At 43.0% G+C, this 18,647-nt stretch overlaps 1 protein-coding gene across 2 annotated transcripts in view; it reads right to left on the bottom strand.

The window, feature by feature from the left end:
- The window catches only part of LOC144495871 (ras-related protein Ral-A), a 70,559-nt gene that overhangs the window by 13,941 nt on the left and 37,971 nt on the right, over positions 1-18,647 (bottom strand). For both annotated transcript variants that reach the window (XM_078216546.1, XM_078216547.1), the window contains 2 exons: positions 17,399-17,567; positions 9,552-9,760 (listed from right to left, as the gene is read on the bottom strand). In XM_078216546.1, coding sequence (XP_078072672.1) covers positions 9,552-9,760; positions 17,399-17,512 — 323 coding nt within the window. In that variant the 5' untranslated portion in view covers positions 17,513-17,567. The remainder of the gene's footprint in view (positions 1-9,551; positions 9,761-17,398; positions 17,568-18,647) is intronic.

Genomic DNA, 18,647 nt, shown 5'->3' with positions numbered 1-18,647 from the left:
AAACCACTGACACTAGCTTTATAACTCCAGATTTAATTGAATTTAGGGGCAGCATGGTGGCACAGTGGTTAGTACTGCTGTGTCACAGCACCAGGGATCTGGGTTCAATTCCAGCCTCGGGTGACTGTTTGTGTGGAGTTTGCACATTCTCCCAGTGTCTGCATGGGTTTCCTCTGGGTGCTCCAGTTTCCTCCCACAGTCCAAAGATGTGCAGGTTAGGTTGATTGGTCATGCTAAATTGATCCTAGTGTCAGAGAGATTAGCAGGGTAAATGTGGGGTTACAGGAACAGGGCCTGGCTGGGATGGTGGTTGGTGCAGACTCGATGGGCCGAATGGCCTCCTTCTGCACTGTAGGGATTCTATGAAACTTCACCGAGCCCATAACCCCAGGAATATTAGTCTAGTACCACTACATCACCACCGCCCGTTATGCACCAATAACCTACTCACTGAAGTTTAATTTGGGTTCCATTCTCAGTTAAACATTCACCTAGGCTCTATCCTCGTAGCATCTTTGAGGACAAGGGCAGTAGATGCAGGAGGGCACCCATCACTTGCACATTACCTTGAATTGTTATTGCCATCCCTTCATTGTTGCTAGGTCAAAGTCCTGGAGCTCCCTATCTAACAGCACTGTGGAAGCACTGTCATAGACTACAGTAGGCAAGAACATATCAACAATAATTGTGGCTGTCAGTCCCAAGAATTAATTTTTAAAATGCAATAAATTTTTAAAAAACCATTAAAAATATGCACTTTTCCCTCCTGTCAAATCTATTTAATTCTGAGCGTCTTAATTCTAATCTGTCTACTTTAGCGCTAACTGCATAGCACTTAGAACTACTGCCTTGTAGCCTACTGCAGATTCATCAGGAACCATTTATATTCGCATCCATCAGTAGACTCTGGGTTTGACAACTATAGAGAGGCAGCTTCAACTGAAGAACCCAATAAAGTCAGGCATGTGGAGGGCTTGCTGGACAGAGACAGTCTATCCCCTAATGGGAACTCAAGCAAGCAGCAGTGTGGATGGCCCTCAAGTTAGTGAGCAAGCCACAATCGAGGCTAGGTTGGGGGAAACCCAGTTCAAGGAAGGGCCAATGCTTTTTCTACTTTACATTGTTAATTTTGTAAATAATGAAAGTAACATGCGGAAAGTGGTATGTGAAGCCAACTGTTTTTTCTTTATAATTTTTAACATTTTCTACAATGTATTTGTACTAATATTTTCTCGCAGGATAAATCCTGAGGTCTCAGGTTTTACTTGTGCTAGGACATGTTACAACATACTGAAACCAGCAGATACATTCACAGCTTGTGATCAGCTAACTTCAGCGAAGACCACCAACTCGTGGAGTGTGCACGATTAGAGGTCAGAACCATTTAGTGTCAGCTACCTCTGCAAATGTGTTTAATCAAATATGAATGGGTGATCTGAAATAATGTACAATAATGACAGAATAGGAAACTGTAAACACCATGTAAGGAAGAGGGAACTCCTAATAAACTCGTACACTTTTACCAGACGACGAGGTGTCAGCGAATTCTTAAACTTAACAATTCTGGCATAGTCAGCAGGATCACAGATTTTGTTTTGAGGAGCACTGACAGACCATTAGCGTCGTGCTGCAAGAACCCCTTTTAACCCTCTCAGTTATGCAACTCTAAGTTGGCCATTCGCGTGATTCCATTTTGTTTGATACCTGGTCTAGACATTTTGACTCAAGGCCCCCATTGAGTGCACTCCCTCGGCTAAAGGTTCATCCATGGTCATTTTTTGACCCCAACTGGCTTGAGACGCGACTAGTACTCAGAGTTGAAGATAGCAAGAAAGCGTAAAACTAATTTACCTACTACAGAGAAAGGTGGCAGTGCTCCTCTGAATGTAACACAGCAAAAGATGTGACAACTGAAAGTTTGTAGACAGCAGTTCGATTTGCAGAAAACATTTATGGAAATTGAACAAAAGTACGGAGCCTCCAAGGGACAATTTTTTTGGCGAGAATGGGGAGAAGTCAAGAGATTACCCAGCAAGGACCGTATTCGCTGGGCCCTCGCCGTGATCAGTCAACTCAAACAACGAAATGAAACTCAGACATGCAGAGTCGGACTGAAAGGTTAAGGGGCTCCAGGATCAATTAGCTGCAGTTTGTACTTCTTTCAAAGAGAAGCAGAAATGTCAAAACCTTGCAGACAAAAATGTGATCCTGAATCACAGTAAGCCTCCATCAATGCCTATCCCCAGAATGTATCCTATTCTGGTACGAATAGAACAACAAGTGTGGGCAAGACAGCTAAGGGAAGTCTATGGAGGAGAGGAGTCTTCCTCGGAGGACTCAAAATAAGGGAGAGGAGATAGCACCTAAAAAACCTTTCCCCCTGAAATGAGAGTAAAGATAGAGCCCCAAAGAACAGCAGTGGAAGATGGGGTCAATTATACCCACAACAAATATAGTAAAGCGGCAGTCCACATACCGGTGGATTCAGAAAAGATCGATAAATGGACTAAAGCAGTATCTCACCCCAAGAAAAGGTGAGTAAAGAATCAGGACACTTTGAAGCACCCAAAAGAATTTATGGGCTTCACCCGTGGGACAGTGCGCAGATATTATCCTTTTTGGTTCCAGACAGGAAAAGTGGAATGTTACTGACAGGTGTTGAGCAAGGACTAGGTAAGGATAGACAAAACCTTGAGGGAGGATGGAACCAGATCAAATTGTGTTGCATAGCGTACATGCCAAGCAAAACAGATTGGAGTAGCATTGTGTCAACAGAAAGCGAGTGTAATACTACTTGGCTCAAGTACTTGGGCATTTGGAAAGTAACGGCAGAAAAGGTGAAGAATCAGTAAATTGTTTATTGGACACTGTAGCAGAGTTGACATGCATGCCCAGGGATCAGTTACCATGGGTTCCCTTGTCTGGCAATAAGATGTGGGCAACTGGGCCTGGACAAGCACATGCAAGAGACAGTTCTGACATTACAGCTGGGATCACACAATTGAGATGCCTGTGAGAGTGGGACCGGTTACCCAGGCTGTCCTGGGAATGGATGTGCTTACCCAGGTAGACTCATCTCTGTGCTTCTTGGAAGGGAAAATCACCTGGAATATCAGGCTCCTGGAGAGAGACAAACCCGATTTGGGCTAAGGACAAGAATGATTGTGGACTATTATGAATGGACCAGTAACCTTTACCAGGATCCCTCTGCCCTGCACTCGGCAGTATCCCATTAGTCAGACATCTATAGATGAGATTCTGCCCATTGTGAATCAATTGGTCGAAAGGGGAATATTGATTATGACTCCGTGTATCCAACAGTCCTGATTGAAAAAAGCAAACAGAACCTGGAGGTTTACAGTGAATTATTGAAATGCTAATCAAGTGGATTAACCTCCTTGGTAGTTGATCCTTCAACCACCTTTCATGCTCGATCACCGGAACACAAGTGGTTTTCAGTAATCAACATGGCAAATGGTTTTTGGTCTGTTCCCTTGGCATCTGAGGTTCAGCCTTGGTTTGCTTTTATGATAGACCAACAATAGTACAGACTAGGCTCCCTCAGGGATTCCACAATAGCCCCACAGTTTATCATATGGCACTGCAAAACCACCTCCAAGAGATGCCATAGACTAATTTGGTTATCATCCAATATGTAGATGATATTTTGGTAGCCTCCAAGACTGAAGGACAGCACAAGCACGATGTAAGGGCTTTGTTAGACTACTTGCATCAGAAGAGTCATAAGGCCAGCACTGAAAGTCCAAATTGCTCAGGAGGAAGTTGTTTATTTGGATCAGAAAATATCCCAAGGCAAGAGGCAGGTAACTCAGGATCATACCGCTGCTATACAGATACCGCTGCCAAGCAGCCCACCACGGTCAGGAATTGTGTTTTTGGGCATTTGTAACTACAATTAATGCTGGGTAGATTCGTACACAATTGACATAACTGTTGACTGACCTCCGAGGGAAAACTGGATTCGATGGAAGAAATAAAAATGAAGGACAAAAACAGGCTTTACAGCAACTGAGGGAGGCCTTGTGTACTGCTCTAGCATTAGGGATCCCCGATAATGGAAGACGCTTTACCTTGTTTGTGCGAGAGAAAGGATATACGATCAGTGTACTCACCCAGGACTGCTGCTGATACGATTCTGGGTGATCAGGAGTGAGTAAGGACAAGCTGAGAGGACAAACCACACATTAAAGAATCGCCTCTCCAAATATCAAGAAGAGGGTCTGAAATGGCCCCATTGGGCACTTCCCATTGTATTGTGCAGTACTCGAACAGCCCCGAATAAAACCAGTGGGCTGAGCCCTTTTGAGGTTATCACTGGTAGGTCAATGTCCTTTCCAGGAATCATTGACCTCTGTAGGGCAGACTGTCACATGATGAGCAATTCCATCATGACCTATTGTCTAGCACTAACCAAAGCTGTAGATTCTGTTTCCCAACAGGTTGTTGCTGCTTGGGAGATGCCAGGCAGACATCATTCCAGGCGAGTGGGTGTACATTAAGAAACCTCAATGTATAGAATGATCCATTCAGCCAGTTATGTTTGTGCTGGCCCTGAAGTAATAATTCGTTTTCCCCATAGTGCTGTAGAGTTTCCCTTTTCAGATAATTGAACTGCCTCCACCACATTATCAAGCAGCGTTCCAGATTCTAACCATGCACAAAAAGGGTTTTCTTCATGTTGCCATTACTTATTTTGTCACCGCAAATAGTGCCTTCTGGTTCTCATTCCTTCCATCAATGGGAACAGTTTCTCTCTATCCAGTCGCCTCAGATTTTGAATATCTCCATTAAGTCTGCCCAACCGTTGCATCTTCAAGGAAAACAGCCCCAATCTTTCTACATTACTGAAGTTACTTGTCCCTGGAAGCATTCTTGTGTACCTTTTCTGCACCCTCACTAATGCCTTCACATCATTCCTAAAGGAAGGTGCCCAGATCTGGATGTAATACTCCAGTTGAGCTTGAACCAGTGTTTTATAGAAATTTAACATAATTTCTTGTTTTTGTTCTCTATTCCCCCATTTATAAAGCTCAGGATGCTTTATTATCTGTTCTGTCCTTTCATCTTCAATGGTTTATGTACCTATGCAGCAAAGTCCCTCTACTCCTGCACCCCTTTGAGAATTCCACCCTTTATCATCTTGTGTCCTTCCTATCAAGTGAATCCCTTCACACTTTTCTGCATTAAAAATTACTCACTTAACCTGTCCATGACCTTTTTTCTACATGATCTTCAGTTTACCAAACTTACCAAGTTTCATTTCATCTGCAAGCTTTGAAATGGTGTCCTGTACATCAAAATTAAGTAAGAAGTTTAACAACACCAGGTTAAAGTCCAACAGGTTTATTTGGTAGCAAAAGCCACACAAGCTTTCGAGGCTCTGAGCCCCTTCTTCAGGTGAGTGGGAATTCTGTTCACAAACAGAACTTATAAGACACAGACTCAATTTACATGAATAATGGTTGGAATGCGAATACTTACAACTAATCCAGTCTTTAAGAAACAAAACAATGGGAGTGGAGAGAGCATCAAGACAGGCTAAAAAGATGTGTATTGTCTCCAGACAAGACAGCCAGTGAAACTCTGCAGGTCCACGCAACTGTGGGAGTTACAAATAGTGTGACATAAATTCTGATTCTAGGATCGCATGATAAAGACTCAGGAGGAAAAAAGCAGAAATATTTATGTGAAATAGTGTGACATAAACCCAATATCCCGGTTGAGGCCGTCCTTGTGTGTGCGGAACCTGGCTATCAGTTTCTGCTCCGCGACTCTGCGCTGTCGTGTGTCGCGAAGGCCGCCTTGGAGAACGCTTACCCGAATATCAGAGGCCGAATGCCCGTACAAAATTAACTTGAAGTTGTACTATTTTTTTTTAAAAACAGCCTGAGGAGTGGAGCTTGTGATTTTGTTGCACATATTATGCTTTTAGTTTGAGGTCCGAAAGGGAAACAGGAAATGCAAACATGACACCAGCAATAAATCAATGCAAAAACAGAATATGCTCCATGATTCAAAGCATTCACTTCGGCCTTTTGCAGGTGGCCTATGCACATCTGACCCATTTTAAAAAGGGTGCATGGAGGGGGGGGGGGGGGGGGGGGGGGCGTGACAGTTGGGGGAAAAAAAATCACATCCCTTGGAGCACAGACAAAAGCTCAGTCACCCTATGGTACATTAACATTTTTGAACTCCAGACATCTCTGGAACCAAGTTTGCATGGCTACCCTGCTACCCAGAGCAAGGTTTAATGGCCTTTGGCATCTAAGATTACAAACATCAAGCTGCATCTTTTCACTCCCTCCCTCATTCCCCACTTTATTGGATTTCAGCTGATACAGGATTTACCCCTCATTAGCAGAACTCTTGTGGATCTAGAAGTGGCAAAAACTGTAGTTACCAGCAGAAAAAAAAACTTGATTCAGTAAACTGTGTTTAGGTCATTTGATGGGAGTAACTGGATCACACCCAGAATTCAAAAACCCGAGAGTGAGGGATGGGATGCAAGATGTGGAATCCTGAAGGAACCTGGTATAGTAATAAAAATCCTTATTTCGTAGAGCTGGCAGGGAACACAAATGATTGCTTCTGAAATTTCACTCATTTTACTGGTCTCATTGAAATAATTCCTGAGGGAATGTTCTAGCAGAGATTCAATATGACCAATCAAAACTCAGGGCATAATGTGAATTTCAAGAAACAAAGACAACATTTACTACCATCATATTGAACAGACCAGGGCAGGATTTTAACCAATAGTGTAGCTCTTTCAGGATCCTAAGTATTTTGACTAATTGCTCATTAAGGCTGTGAGGATAACACCCAAAAAAGAACAAATCCTAGAATGGAAGGCCCAATTCAAGGTAGGTCCTTTTCTTAGCTATTTTGCATATCATTTCCCATTCCTTCCTTTCTCTCCACCATTGTAAGGTGTGGGATTGGATGGAAGTCAAATTTCAAGTTTAAAATGTATTAAAGGTTAGAGAAAAACACTATTCCAAACATCAAAATTAGTTACATTCAAAAGAACAAAGAACAAAACAGCACAGGAACAGGTCCTTCGGCCCTCCAAGCCTGCGCCGCTCATGTGCCCACTAGACTATTCTTTTGTATCCCTCTATTCCCAGTCTGTTCATGTGGTTATCCAGATAAGTCTTAAATGATCCCAGCGTGTCCGCCTCAATCACCTTGCTTGGCAGTGCATTCCAGGCCCCCACCACCCCATGTAAAATACGTCCCCCTGACATCTGTGTTGAACCTTGCCCCCCTCACCTTGAACCCGTGACCCCTTGTGTTCATCACCTCTAACCTGGGAAAAAGCTTCCCACTGTTTACTATGCCCTTCATAATTTTATACACCTCTATTAGGTCGCCCCTCATCCTCTGTCTTTCCAGGGAGAACAACCCCAGTTTACCCAATCTCTCCTCATAGCCAAGACCCTCCATAGCAGGCAACATCCTGGTAAACCTTCTCTGTGCTCTCTCCAAAAACATTCCCTACAATGTGTTTGCAAATTATACAGTGATATCCTGGATAAATGGGTATACAAATCTCGAAAGTAAAAACTATAAGCTCCCACCCTAGAGGGAAAAAAAAATGTGCCTCTGGGTGGAGAAATCTGAGCTTCCAGTGAATGACTGAAAGGAGGACATGATCTTTTACTGGAAGATAAGACTTTCACATAAAACATAAAAACAACACTGACTAAAAAGGCAACTTGTATTCTAAATGACTGGAAAAAGTCACCCAGTTAACTTTTAGTGCTGAAAAATTCTCCTTCATGGTTATACTTTACTTTGTCCCTCAAGTAGATCTCCTGTACTCCCAGAATCAGTCCTAAAATAATTCCAAGCTCCAAAGGACTTGCTTCTAATCCCAGAACCAACTTTCAAAGTGAGGGATGTATTGGAGATTCTTCTCGCTAGGCAAATTATCTTCTTTAACTCTCAAATTCAATCTCTTCAATTCAGGCAAAAGCTCCTGCCCACATTCTTGCACGGTGAACCATAAAGACTTACTATCTTTACCCCTCTGCTCTTGCAAACGGGCACTGAAGTTCAGTGATTTAGAAAAACCGACCCTACCATGACTTCCTTTCATCTCATCCCCTTCCAAAGCCCATCTCCTTACCTGGTCTTGTATCCAGGTAGAATGATTAACTCTACTTCAGAGCCCCAACCCCATTTTATCTTGGATGTAAATAGATGGCTTTAAATGTAATCATTTACAGAAAAATTAGAAATCATAGAAACCCTACAATACAGAAAGAGGCCATTCGGCCCATCGAGTCTGCACCAACCACAATCCCACCCAGGCCCTACCCCCATATCCACCCACTAATCCCTCTAACCTACACATCTCAGAACACTAAGGGCAATTTTTAGCATGGCCAATCAACCTAACCCGCACATCTTTGGACTGTGGGAGGAAACCGGAGCACCCGGAGGAAACCCACGCAGACACGAGGAGAATGTGCAAACTCCACACAGACAGTGACCCAAGCCAGGAATTGAACCCAGGTCCCTGGAGCTGTGAAGCAGCAGTGCTAACCACTGTGCTACCATGCTGCCCGAGGCTCATAATCCTCAAAAATTGACATTCCTATCACCACCCTGGGGCTTGGGGGCAATCCACTGTCAGCACAGCTGCTCTATCATTTACAGGTGTGAATATCTTGCACCTTTGTCCCAATTAAACAGCATGGGTCCCCTTGTAAACTTAACCAAATTAAACTTGCCGTCAGGCAGAATCTAAAATTGATTATACAAGACCATTAGACACGAGCAGAATTAGGCCACTCGGGCCACCGAGTCTGCTCCGCCATTCAATCATGGCTGATATTTTTCTCATTCCCATTCTCCTGCCTTTTCCCCATAACCCCTGATCCCCTTATCAAGAACCTATCTCTGGTCTTAAAGACACTCCATGACCTGGCCTCCAAAGCCTTCTGCGGCAAAGAGTTCCACAGATTCACCACACACTGGCTGAAGAAATTCCTTCTCATCTCTGCTTTAAAGGATCGTCCCTTTAGTCCGAGGTTGTGCCCTCTGATTCTAGTTTTTCCTACTAAGTGGAAACATCCTGTCCACATCCACTCTATCCAGGCCTGACAGTACCCTGCAAGCTTCAATAAGATCCCCCCTCGTCCTTCTAAACTCCAGACCCAGAGTCCTCAACTGTTCTTCATACCACAAGCTCTTCATTCCAGGGATCATTCTTGTGATCCTCCTTTGGACCCTTTCCAAGGCCAGCACATCCTTCCTTAGATATGGGGCCCAAAGCTGCTCACAATACTCCAAATGGGGTCTGACTAGAGCCTTATGACCCTCCTCATTCTCCATTTTCCCCTAAATTAACAGACCTGCAACACAAATCTCAAAACCTTGCATTTACAACTGGAAACATGAATTATACTGTACATGCTAGAAGAACCAACTCATGCAATCCACCTGAACTTCTTTTCCTTGTATTAAGTTATCGTTATTGTCACCATACAAGTAAAAACATTATAGTGGTTTGTAACATTCACCTGAAGTCAGCTGTGGCTGCAAAAGATTCTTGTTCAGTGATGGAAAAAACACAGAGGAAGCCTTCTCCACTGCGAAAATAGTTATCCCTGATAGCAGCATAATCTTCTTGGCCTGCGGTATCAAGGATGTCTATCTGGACTTCCTCACCATCCAGCACCACTTTCTTCCGGTAACTGTCTGCTTTTGTAGGCTCATAATCCTCAACAAACTAGAAAGTAAACCATAAGAACAACAGTCATTTCAATAACAGGCTTCCTGGTCTCACATTGTTAGGAATTTTTTGTTGCTTTTCTATCCCCAAACCATGACCAGAATTTTATATTGATGCAAATTAGATTGAAATTGAAGCACAAATGAAAACTACATAAACAAATTTGTTTTTCCTTACACTTCAGTTCTTGTATGCATTCTCATGTGAAGACTCATTAGCTTCAAATGAACGAATCTTTGAAGCAGAAGTAATAAAAAGGAAAAACATCTTACAAGTTTAAAGAACTAAACATGTTTAAAAGAAACAAGCACCCACAAGAAAAATGACTTTAAAAATAGGTTGCAGGATTGTATACTGTATGTAGTGCACTATGAATTGAAGGAAGGTTTTAATTTTAGGGAGCTCAAATTCAGCTTGCACAGGAGAAAACCATAAGACCATAAGACCATAAGACATAGGAGCGGAAGTAAGGCCATTCGGCCCATCGAGTCCACTCCACCATTCAATCATGGTTGATTTCAACTCCATTTACCCGCTCTCTCCCCATAGCCCTTAATTCCTCGAGAAATCAAGAATTTATCAATTTCTGTCTTGAAGACGCTCAACGTCTCGGCCTCCACAGCCCTCTGTAGCAATGAATTCCACAGACCCACCACTCTCTGGCTGAAGAAATTTCTCCTCATCTCTGTTCTAAAGTGACTCCCTTTTATTCTAAGGCTGTGCCCCCGCGTCCTAGTCTCCCCTGTTAATGGAAACAACTTCCCTACGTCCATCCTATCTAAGCCGTATCTAAACCACATGTTAGTCAAATGGGAGGATAGTATTTCTGAGCAACCAGCTGGAAACAGGTAGATTGTCTGCTGACCAATGGATGAAATGCATTACTGCACTCCTTCCAGAAAAATCTTGGACTGCATATTTGATAACCTTCATGAACAGGCCAGCAACTTGAACTCGATTTGTTTCCATGAGACTGATGGCTGAGCACACAAAAAGTAGGATTAGTATTTGAAACCAGTAGGATTAGTATTTGAAACCAGTAAAGCACTGAATACAGGTATAACTCTGTCACTCAGTTCTGTAACTGAATATGAAATAAGGATCAGCCTTTATTTAAAAAAAGGGAAAAATATTCAAATGCCTTTCTGTAAAGTAGAGAATGTCCCAATTTGTTTTTGATCTCAAACATTTTCAAAGCAAACTTCAGTTGCACTTGGGTGCATGCAACTTGAATGCTACAAAACCCAGACTGGTGTTGGATATAGTTCTACATTAAGTGTAATGCAAGTATTATTTTAACAGTTAAATAAAAGAAATTTACAAATATAAAGCCAGAAGTCAGACACTTAACTCTTTGTATTTACTGAAATCAATCTAGAATGACATTTCCACTCCTTTCCAGGGATGTGGGGTCGATTTGGCTGTAGATAAGGATGGCACTACATATTCAGATGGCCAAGCCAGATCTGGCAGTGGACAACCAGACCAGCTGCATGTACTTAAGCAGGTGGCCCAAGATTGAGGACACAAGGGTAGCAGTCGAGGAGGAACAGCATGCCATTAGGAATATTGAGAGCAGAAGAGAATCAGAAACAAGTGTGTTAAGTAAGCTAACTGAGGCAAATACATATCAATAGATAGTGAACCAGACAGAGGTGATTGGGAAGCGTGTCAGAGAAGTTGTCAGGAGGTAGCAGGGCAAGATTGAGTGAGGATAAGATAATTCCAAGTAGCCAAGGAGGGTGCAACAGGAAATTACTTGATGGGGGAGGGAAGTAGCATTTGTCGCAAGGTAGAGGGTTTCAATTTAGGATTTGTGGTCAGAAAAAGGGTTTTGAAGAGCCCAAAAAGAGGGGGTGGTTGAGAAAAAAAATTACCAAGTACATGTATATAAATTAAGAGTAGCAGTCCACTTGGCTGCTCAGGCCAGCTCCCCAGTTGATAGGGTTATGGCTGTTCTACTTATGGCCAACAGTATAACATCCCCTCATCCCAGGAATTAATTGAGTGAACTCTGAACTGCTTCTGATGCAATCATGTCCTTTAAGACAACCAAAACTGTACACAGACCAGGTGTGGTCTAACCAATATCCCATATAGCTGTAGCAAGAATTTCCCTACCTTTGCACTCCATTCTCCTTGCAATAAACATTCCATTTTCCTTTCAAACCACTTGCATACTAGCTGTACTTCATGTACCAGAACACAGATCCTTCTGTACTCGAGTTTTACAATCACTCGCCATTTAAATAGTATACCAATTTTCTATTCTTCCTAACAAAACAGACAAGTTCACATTTTCCAGCATTATATACTCCATCTGCAATTTTGTCCACTTTCCATATCCCTTTGCAGACTCCTTGCATCTTCTTCACAACTACCAATCGGTGTCTCATTGGACAGCAAATTTAAGTGACCATACATTTGGTCTTATCAAGTCACTGGTATAAATTGTAAATAGTTGAGGGCCCACTGATCTCATGACAGTCACAGCTTGCCAGCCTGAAAATGACCCATTTTTGCTTACTCTGCTTCCTGTCAGCCAACTAATCCTTATCCATCTTATTTTTATCCCCATTGTTAGCTCCTTGTAGTAATCAGTATTGGCACCGTAACAAATTCCTTCCAGAAATGCAAGTACACCACATTTACAGGTTCCTGTTTATCCATGTTGCTTGTTACTATAAAGAGTCAAACATGATATCCCTTTCAAAAAATCAATGACTCTGATCCCATTATGATTTTCTAATTATCCTGCTATAACCTCCTTAATAATGGATTCCAGCATTTACACCAGGACAGATGTTAACTGGCCTGTAATTTCCTGCTTTGTCTCCATCCTTTATTGAATAAATTACATTCACTGTTTTCCAATCTGATGGGATCTTTCTAGAATTTAGGGAATATGTGGAAAATTACAACCAATGAATCTTCCATTGCCACAGCCACTCCTTTTAAATTCTTCTGACCTACCACTTTTTCACACTATCTTTAACTTCCTCAGTTAGCCGTAGATGTTGCAACCCCCTTCTAGAATCTTTTCACTGGAATGCATCTGAATGTTACAAAATCTCTCCTTTAATATCTGTCACATGCATCTTTACTGACCTACAACTTATTTCCCAGTTCACCTTAGTCAGGAGTGCCTCCAAATACTTGTAATTCTCCAAGTTCAAACACTACTTAGACCCACTCTCTCAACCATTACAAAATTCATGTTATCACTGATACCTGGAGGCTCCTTTACAAGGGGTCATCAACTAATCCTGTTTCATTGAACATTGTAAGTAGTTCCTAACACCAGGTTAAAGTCCAACAGGTTTATTTGGTAGCAAAAGCCACACAAGCTTTGAGCCTTAAGCCCCTTCTTCAGGAGAGTGGGAATTCTGTTCACAAACAGGGAATATAAAGACAAACTCAATTTGCAGAATAATGATTGGAATGCGAATACTTCCAGCTAATCAAGTCTTTAAGATACAAACAATGCGAGTGGAGAGAGCATCAAGACAGGCCAAAGAGATGTGTATTGTCTCCAGACAGGACAGCCAGTGAGACTCTGCAGGTCCAGGCAAGCTGTGGGGATTATAGATAGTGTGACATGAACCCAATATCCCGGTTGAGGCCGTCCTCATGTGTGCGGAACTTGGCTATCAGTTTCTGTTCAGCGACTCTGCGCTGTCGTGTGTCGTGAAGGCCGCCTTGGAGAACGCTTACCCGAATATCAGAGGCCGAATGCCCGTGACCGCTGAAGTGTTCCCCAACAGGAAGAGAACAGTCTTGCCTGGTGATTGTCAAGCGGTGTTCATTCATCCGTTGTCGCAGCGTCTGCATGGTTTCCCCAATGTACCATGCCTCGGGACATCCTTTCCTGCAGCGTATCAGGTAGACAACGTTGGCCGAGTTGCAAGTCTTGCAGAGGTTGCTGTGGCAGGGTTGTGTGGGGATGGCCTTGGCAAGATGTTAGTCTTCATCAATGACATGTTGAAGGCTCCGAAGGAGATGCCGTAGCTTCTCCGCTCTGGGGAAGTACTGGACGACGAAGGGTACTCTGTCCACCGTGCCCCGTGTTTGTCCCCAGAGCGGAGAAGCTACAGCATCTCCTCCGAAGCCTTCAACATGTCATTGATGAAGACTAACATCGCGCCAAGGCCATCCCCACACCGCCACTTCTCGCCTTCAAACAAACCATTGTCTGCAGCAAACTACCCAGCCTTCAGGAGAACAGTGACCATGACACCACACAACCCTGCCACAGCAACCTCTGCAAGACTTGCCGGATCATCGACACAGATGCCATCATCTCACGTGAGAACACCATCCACCAGGTACACGGTACATACTCTTGCAACTCGGCCAACGTTGTCTATCTGATACGCTGCAGGAAAGGATGTCCCGAGGCATGGTACATTGGGGAAACCATGCAGACGCTGCAACAACGGATGAACGAACACCGCTCGACAATCACCAGGCAAGACTGTTCTCTGCCTGTGGGGGAGCACTTCAGCAGTCATGGGCATTCGGTCTCTGATATTCAGGTAAGCGTTCTCCAAGGCAGCCTTCACGACACACAACGGCGTAGAGTCGCTGAGCAGAAACTGATGGCCAAGTTCCACACACAAGGACAGCCTCAACCGGGATATTGGGTTCATGTCACACTATCTGTAATCCCCACAGCTTGCCTGGACCTGCAGAGTCTCACTGGCTGTCCTGTCTGGAGACAATACACATCTCTTTAACCTGTCTTGATGCTCTCTCCACTCACATTGTTTGTATCTTAAAAACTTGATTAGCTGGAAGTATTTGCATTCCAACCATTATTTTGTAAATTGAGTCTGTGTCTTTATATGCCCTGTTTGTGAACAGAATTCCCACTCACCTGAAGGGGCTTAAGTCTCCGAAAGCTTGTGCGGCTTTTGCTACCAAATAAACCTGTTGGACTTTAACCTGTTGTTAAACTTCTTACTGTGTTTACCCCAGTCCAACACCAGCATCTCCACATCATTGTCAGCTCTCTGGTTGACTTTAGAACTGTGTCAGAAAATTCTCAAATGCACCCTATGAATTCATCTTCCAGGCTACCATTACCAGTCAATCTATAGATTGAAATCACCAATGACTATGGCCATGCTGTATAAGCCAACATTATTTCTTCCTCTATACCCTGCCCTACATTGTAGTTGCTGTTAAGACACCTATAAACCATCCCCACAAGTGACTTCTTAGCTATTCCATATAAATGATCTATGCCCGTCACTGATGACCTCAGATGACAAAGGATTCATAGTGTAAAAACTGAACAAGGAAAATAGTAAGACTTGACAGGACTTTGTGTGGACCTTATGCAATGAACTGCTTAAATGTGTCAAGACAGCAAAAAACAAAGATATTGGGAATGAAGCTGACGGTATAGCTATGTGGGCCATTGTGTAGCAAATCCTTCAGTGGGCTGGAACAGAGGAATCATAGTGCAGGAGGCAGTCATTTGGTCCATCAAGCCTGCATCAGCAACAATCCAACCCAGACCCTATCTCCATGGCCCCACATATTAACCTTGCTAGCCCCCCGACACCAAGGGGCAATTTAGCATGGCCAATCCACCCAACCCACACATCTTTGGAGTGAGGGGGTAAACTGGAGCACCTGAAGGAAACCCCCATAGACAAGGAGAGAACATACAAACTCCACACAGACAGTCACTCAAGGCCAAATTGAACCTAGGCCCCTGGCACTGGGGCAGCAGTGCTAACCACTGCCACCATTAGCAAACAATGAATAACTCGATCCTAGTTTGACAGTGTCTTGTAACACCATAATAGCTAGTGATAAATGAATAGCTGGGACTGGAAACACCCAAGTTCAAATTCCTCCTTGACAGTTTCAGAATTCAGCTTAAAAGCTCAAAATAAAAAGTTAATATCATTAAGTGACCATAAAGCTGTTGGACTGCTACAAAAGCTCAAGGTAGTTTGCTAAATGTCTGATAGGGAAATAAATCTGTCAACCAAACCTGGTTCACTCCATTCCCAAAATCAATGTGGTTGATTCTTAACTGCACTTTTCAGTGACTTGGCAAGACACTCATTTACATCAAACCACTATTAAGAACAAAGACAGTAGTTCCTGTTGTCTTTTGTAATAATTTGAAAGCTCAAGGTGGCTTGCCAACACCTCCTCAGGCAGGCAATGTGCAATAAATCTAGGCTTCTACCCCTAGAATAAGTATCTAATGCTTAGATACTCAAATCTATATTTTGTAATCACATTGATGCAATTGCTCCAAAATATGAAGTTTGGAAATACATTACATGTAATCACCTTCATTCCACTTCCCATCTAATAGGCAAGCAGACTTTTAAAAAATCCCTGCAATCTTATTCCAGATTAGACAAGGACCTGGTTAAAAAAGTTTTAAATTTTATTCTGACAGTTGGGTTCCTTTAAATGCAACTGGCTGTCTGACCGAAGACAGAGGGTGGTGGTCGATGGAAAATTTTCGGATTGGAGGCAGGTTGCTAGCGGTGTGCCGCAGGGATCAGTGCTTGGTCCTCTGCTCTTTGTGATTTTTATTAATGACTTAGAGGAGGGGGCTGAAGGGTGGATCAGTAAATTTGCTGATGACACCAAGATTGGTGGAGTAGTGGATGAGGTGGAGGGCTGTTGTAGGCTGCAAAGAGACATAGATAGGATGCAAAGCTGGGCTGAAAAATGGCAAATGGAGTTTAACCCTGATAAATGTGAGGTGATTCATTTTGGTAGGACAAATTTAAATGTGGATTACAGGGTCAAAGGTAGGGTTCTGAAGACTGTGGAGGAACAGAGATCTTGGGGTCCATATCCACAGATCTCTAAAGGTTGCCAGTCAAGTGGATAGAGCTGTGAAGAAGGCCTATAGTGTGTTAGCTTTTATTAACAGGGGGTTGGAGTTTAAGAGCCGTGGGGTTATGCTGCAACTGTACAGGACCTTGGTGAGACCACATTTGGAATATTGTGTGCAGTTCTGGTCACCTCACTATAGGAAGGATGTGGAAGCGCTGGAAGGAGTGCAGAGGAGATTTACCAGGATGCTGCCTGGTTTGGAGGGTAGGTCATATGAGGAAAGGTTGAGGGAGCTAGGGCTGTTCTCTCTGGAGCGGAGGAGGCTGAGGGGAGACTTAATAGAGGTGTATAAAATGATGAAGGGGATAGATAGAGTGAACGTTCAAAGACTATTTCCTCGGGTGGATGGAGCTATTACAAGGGGGCATAACTATAGGGTTCGTGGTGGGAGATACAGGACGGATATCAGAGGTAGGTTCTTTACGCAGAGAGTGGTTGGGGTGTGGAATGGACTGCCTGCAGTGATAGTGGAGTCAGACACTTTAGAAACATTTAAGCGGTTATTGGATAGGCACATGGAGCACACCAGGATGATAGGGAGTGGGATAGCTTGATCTTGGTTTCAGATAAAGCTCGGCACAACATCGTGGGCCGAAGGGCCTGTTCTGTGCTGTACTGTTCTATGTTCTATGTTCTAAATGTTTCCTGGTTTCTATTAGTGAAACACAGCCTCACATTTATTGCAGAATGCAGGTTCTCAGATGAGAAACCTGCAAAAGTCTTAGTCTATTAGAGAAGACACGAGACAAATATTCTTACCTCATCATACATGAATTGTAACGTTAAGGCAGATTTCCCCACACCACCACTTCCAACCATAATTACTTTGTGGAGAGCCAAGGAATTCTGGCCTTTGGTCTTGTTTGCTGCCATTTTGTTATTGGAGATGGTATCACCAAAATCTCAGGGCTTGATAGCAATTTTCCACCTAAAACAAGAATCAGCAATAAACTTAGAATACAGTGGGCATTTTCTGAACTGGAATTCAATGTCATGGAACAATAATGGCAACTTCTGAAATACTGAGAAATCTTCCTAGGACAGTGCAGGAGATGAGATACAAGATTGATTTGAGAACAAGTTGAATTTCTCTTGGTTGGATTGCCTGGGAAGGGCAAATGGGAAACAGACAGAATATAGTACTGTAGATGCTTGAAATATGAAATAACAATCCTCAATAAGTCAGGCAGCATATGCAAAGGGCTGAGGCATTGTTACTATTTTCAGTTAATGATCATTCAGAAAATAGTAAACTGCATTACAGAGGCCAGAATACTACTTCAAAAGGAAACTTTGAAATTAGTGCAATGCAAATTTATATCCAGCATTAAAATGTTTTTAATCAAGATGATTGAAATTGTAAAAGTAATTGAAAGAAATCTATGGAATCATAATGACATGCATAGGCAGCTGGGATCAAGTGGATCCCTTGAAGAGTATAGGGGGTGTAGGAGTAGAGTTAAGAGAAATCAGGAGGGCAAAAAGGGGACACGAGATAGTTTTGGCAGACAAGGCAAAGGAGAATCCAAAGTGATTCTACAAATACATAAAGGGCAAAAGAGTAACAAGGGAGAGAGTAGGGCCTCTTAAGGATCAACAAGGTCATCCATGTGTGGATCCACAAGAGATGGGTGAAATCCTAAATGAATATTTCTCATCAGTATTCACTCTTGAGAAAAGCATGGATGTTAGGGAACTTGGGAGAATAAATAGTGATGTCTTGAGAAGTGTACATATTACAGAGGTGGTGCTGGAAATCTTAAAGCACATCATCAAGGTAGATAAATCCCCGGGACCTAATGAAGTGTATCCCAGGACACTGGGAGGCTAGAGAAGAAATCATGGGTCATCTAGCAGAGATATTTGAATAGTCACAGGTGAGATGCCTGAAGATTGGAGGGTGGCAAATGTTGTGCCTTTGTTTAAGAAGGGCTGCAGGGAAAAGCCTGAGAACTACAGGCCGGTGAGCCTCACATCTGTATAGTGGTTAAGTTGTTGGAAGGTATTT

Source organism: Mustelus asterias, chromosome 7 (genome assembly GCF_964213995.1).
Source record: "Mustelus asterias chromosome 7, sMusAst1.hap1.1, whole genome shotgun sequence".
NCBI lineage: Eukaryota > Metazoa > Chordata > Chondrichthyes > Carcharhiniformes > Triakidae > Mustelus > Mustelus asterias.
Note: the sequence above shows the minus strand (reverse complement) of the source record. Positions and strands in the feature narration are given on the sequence as shown.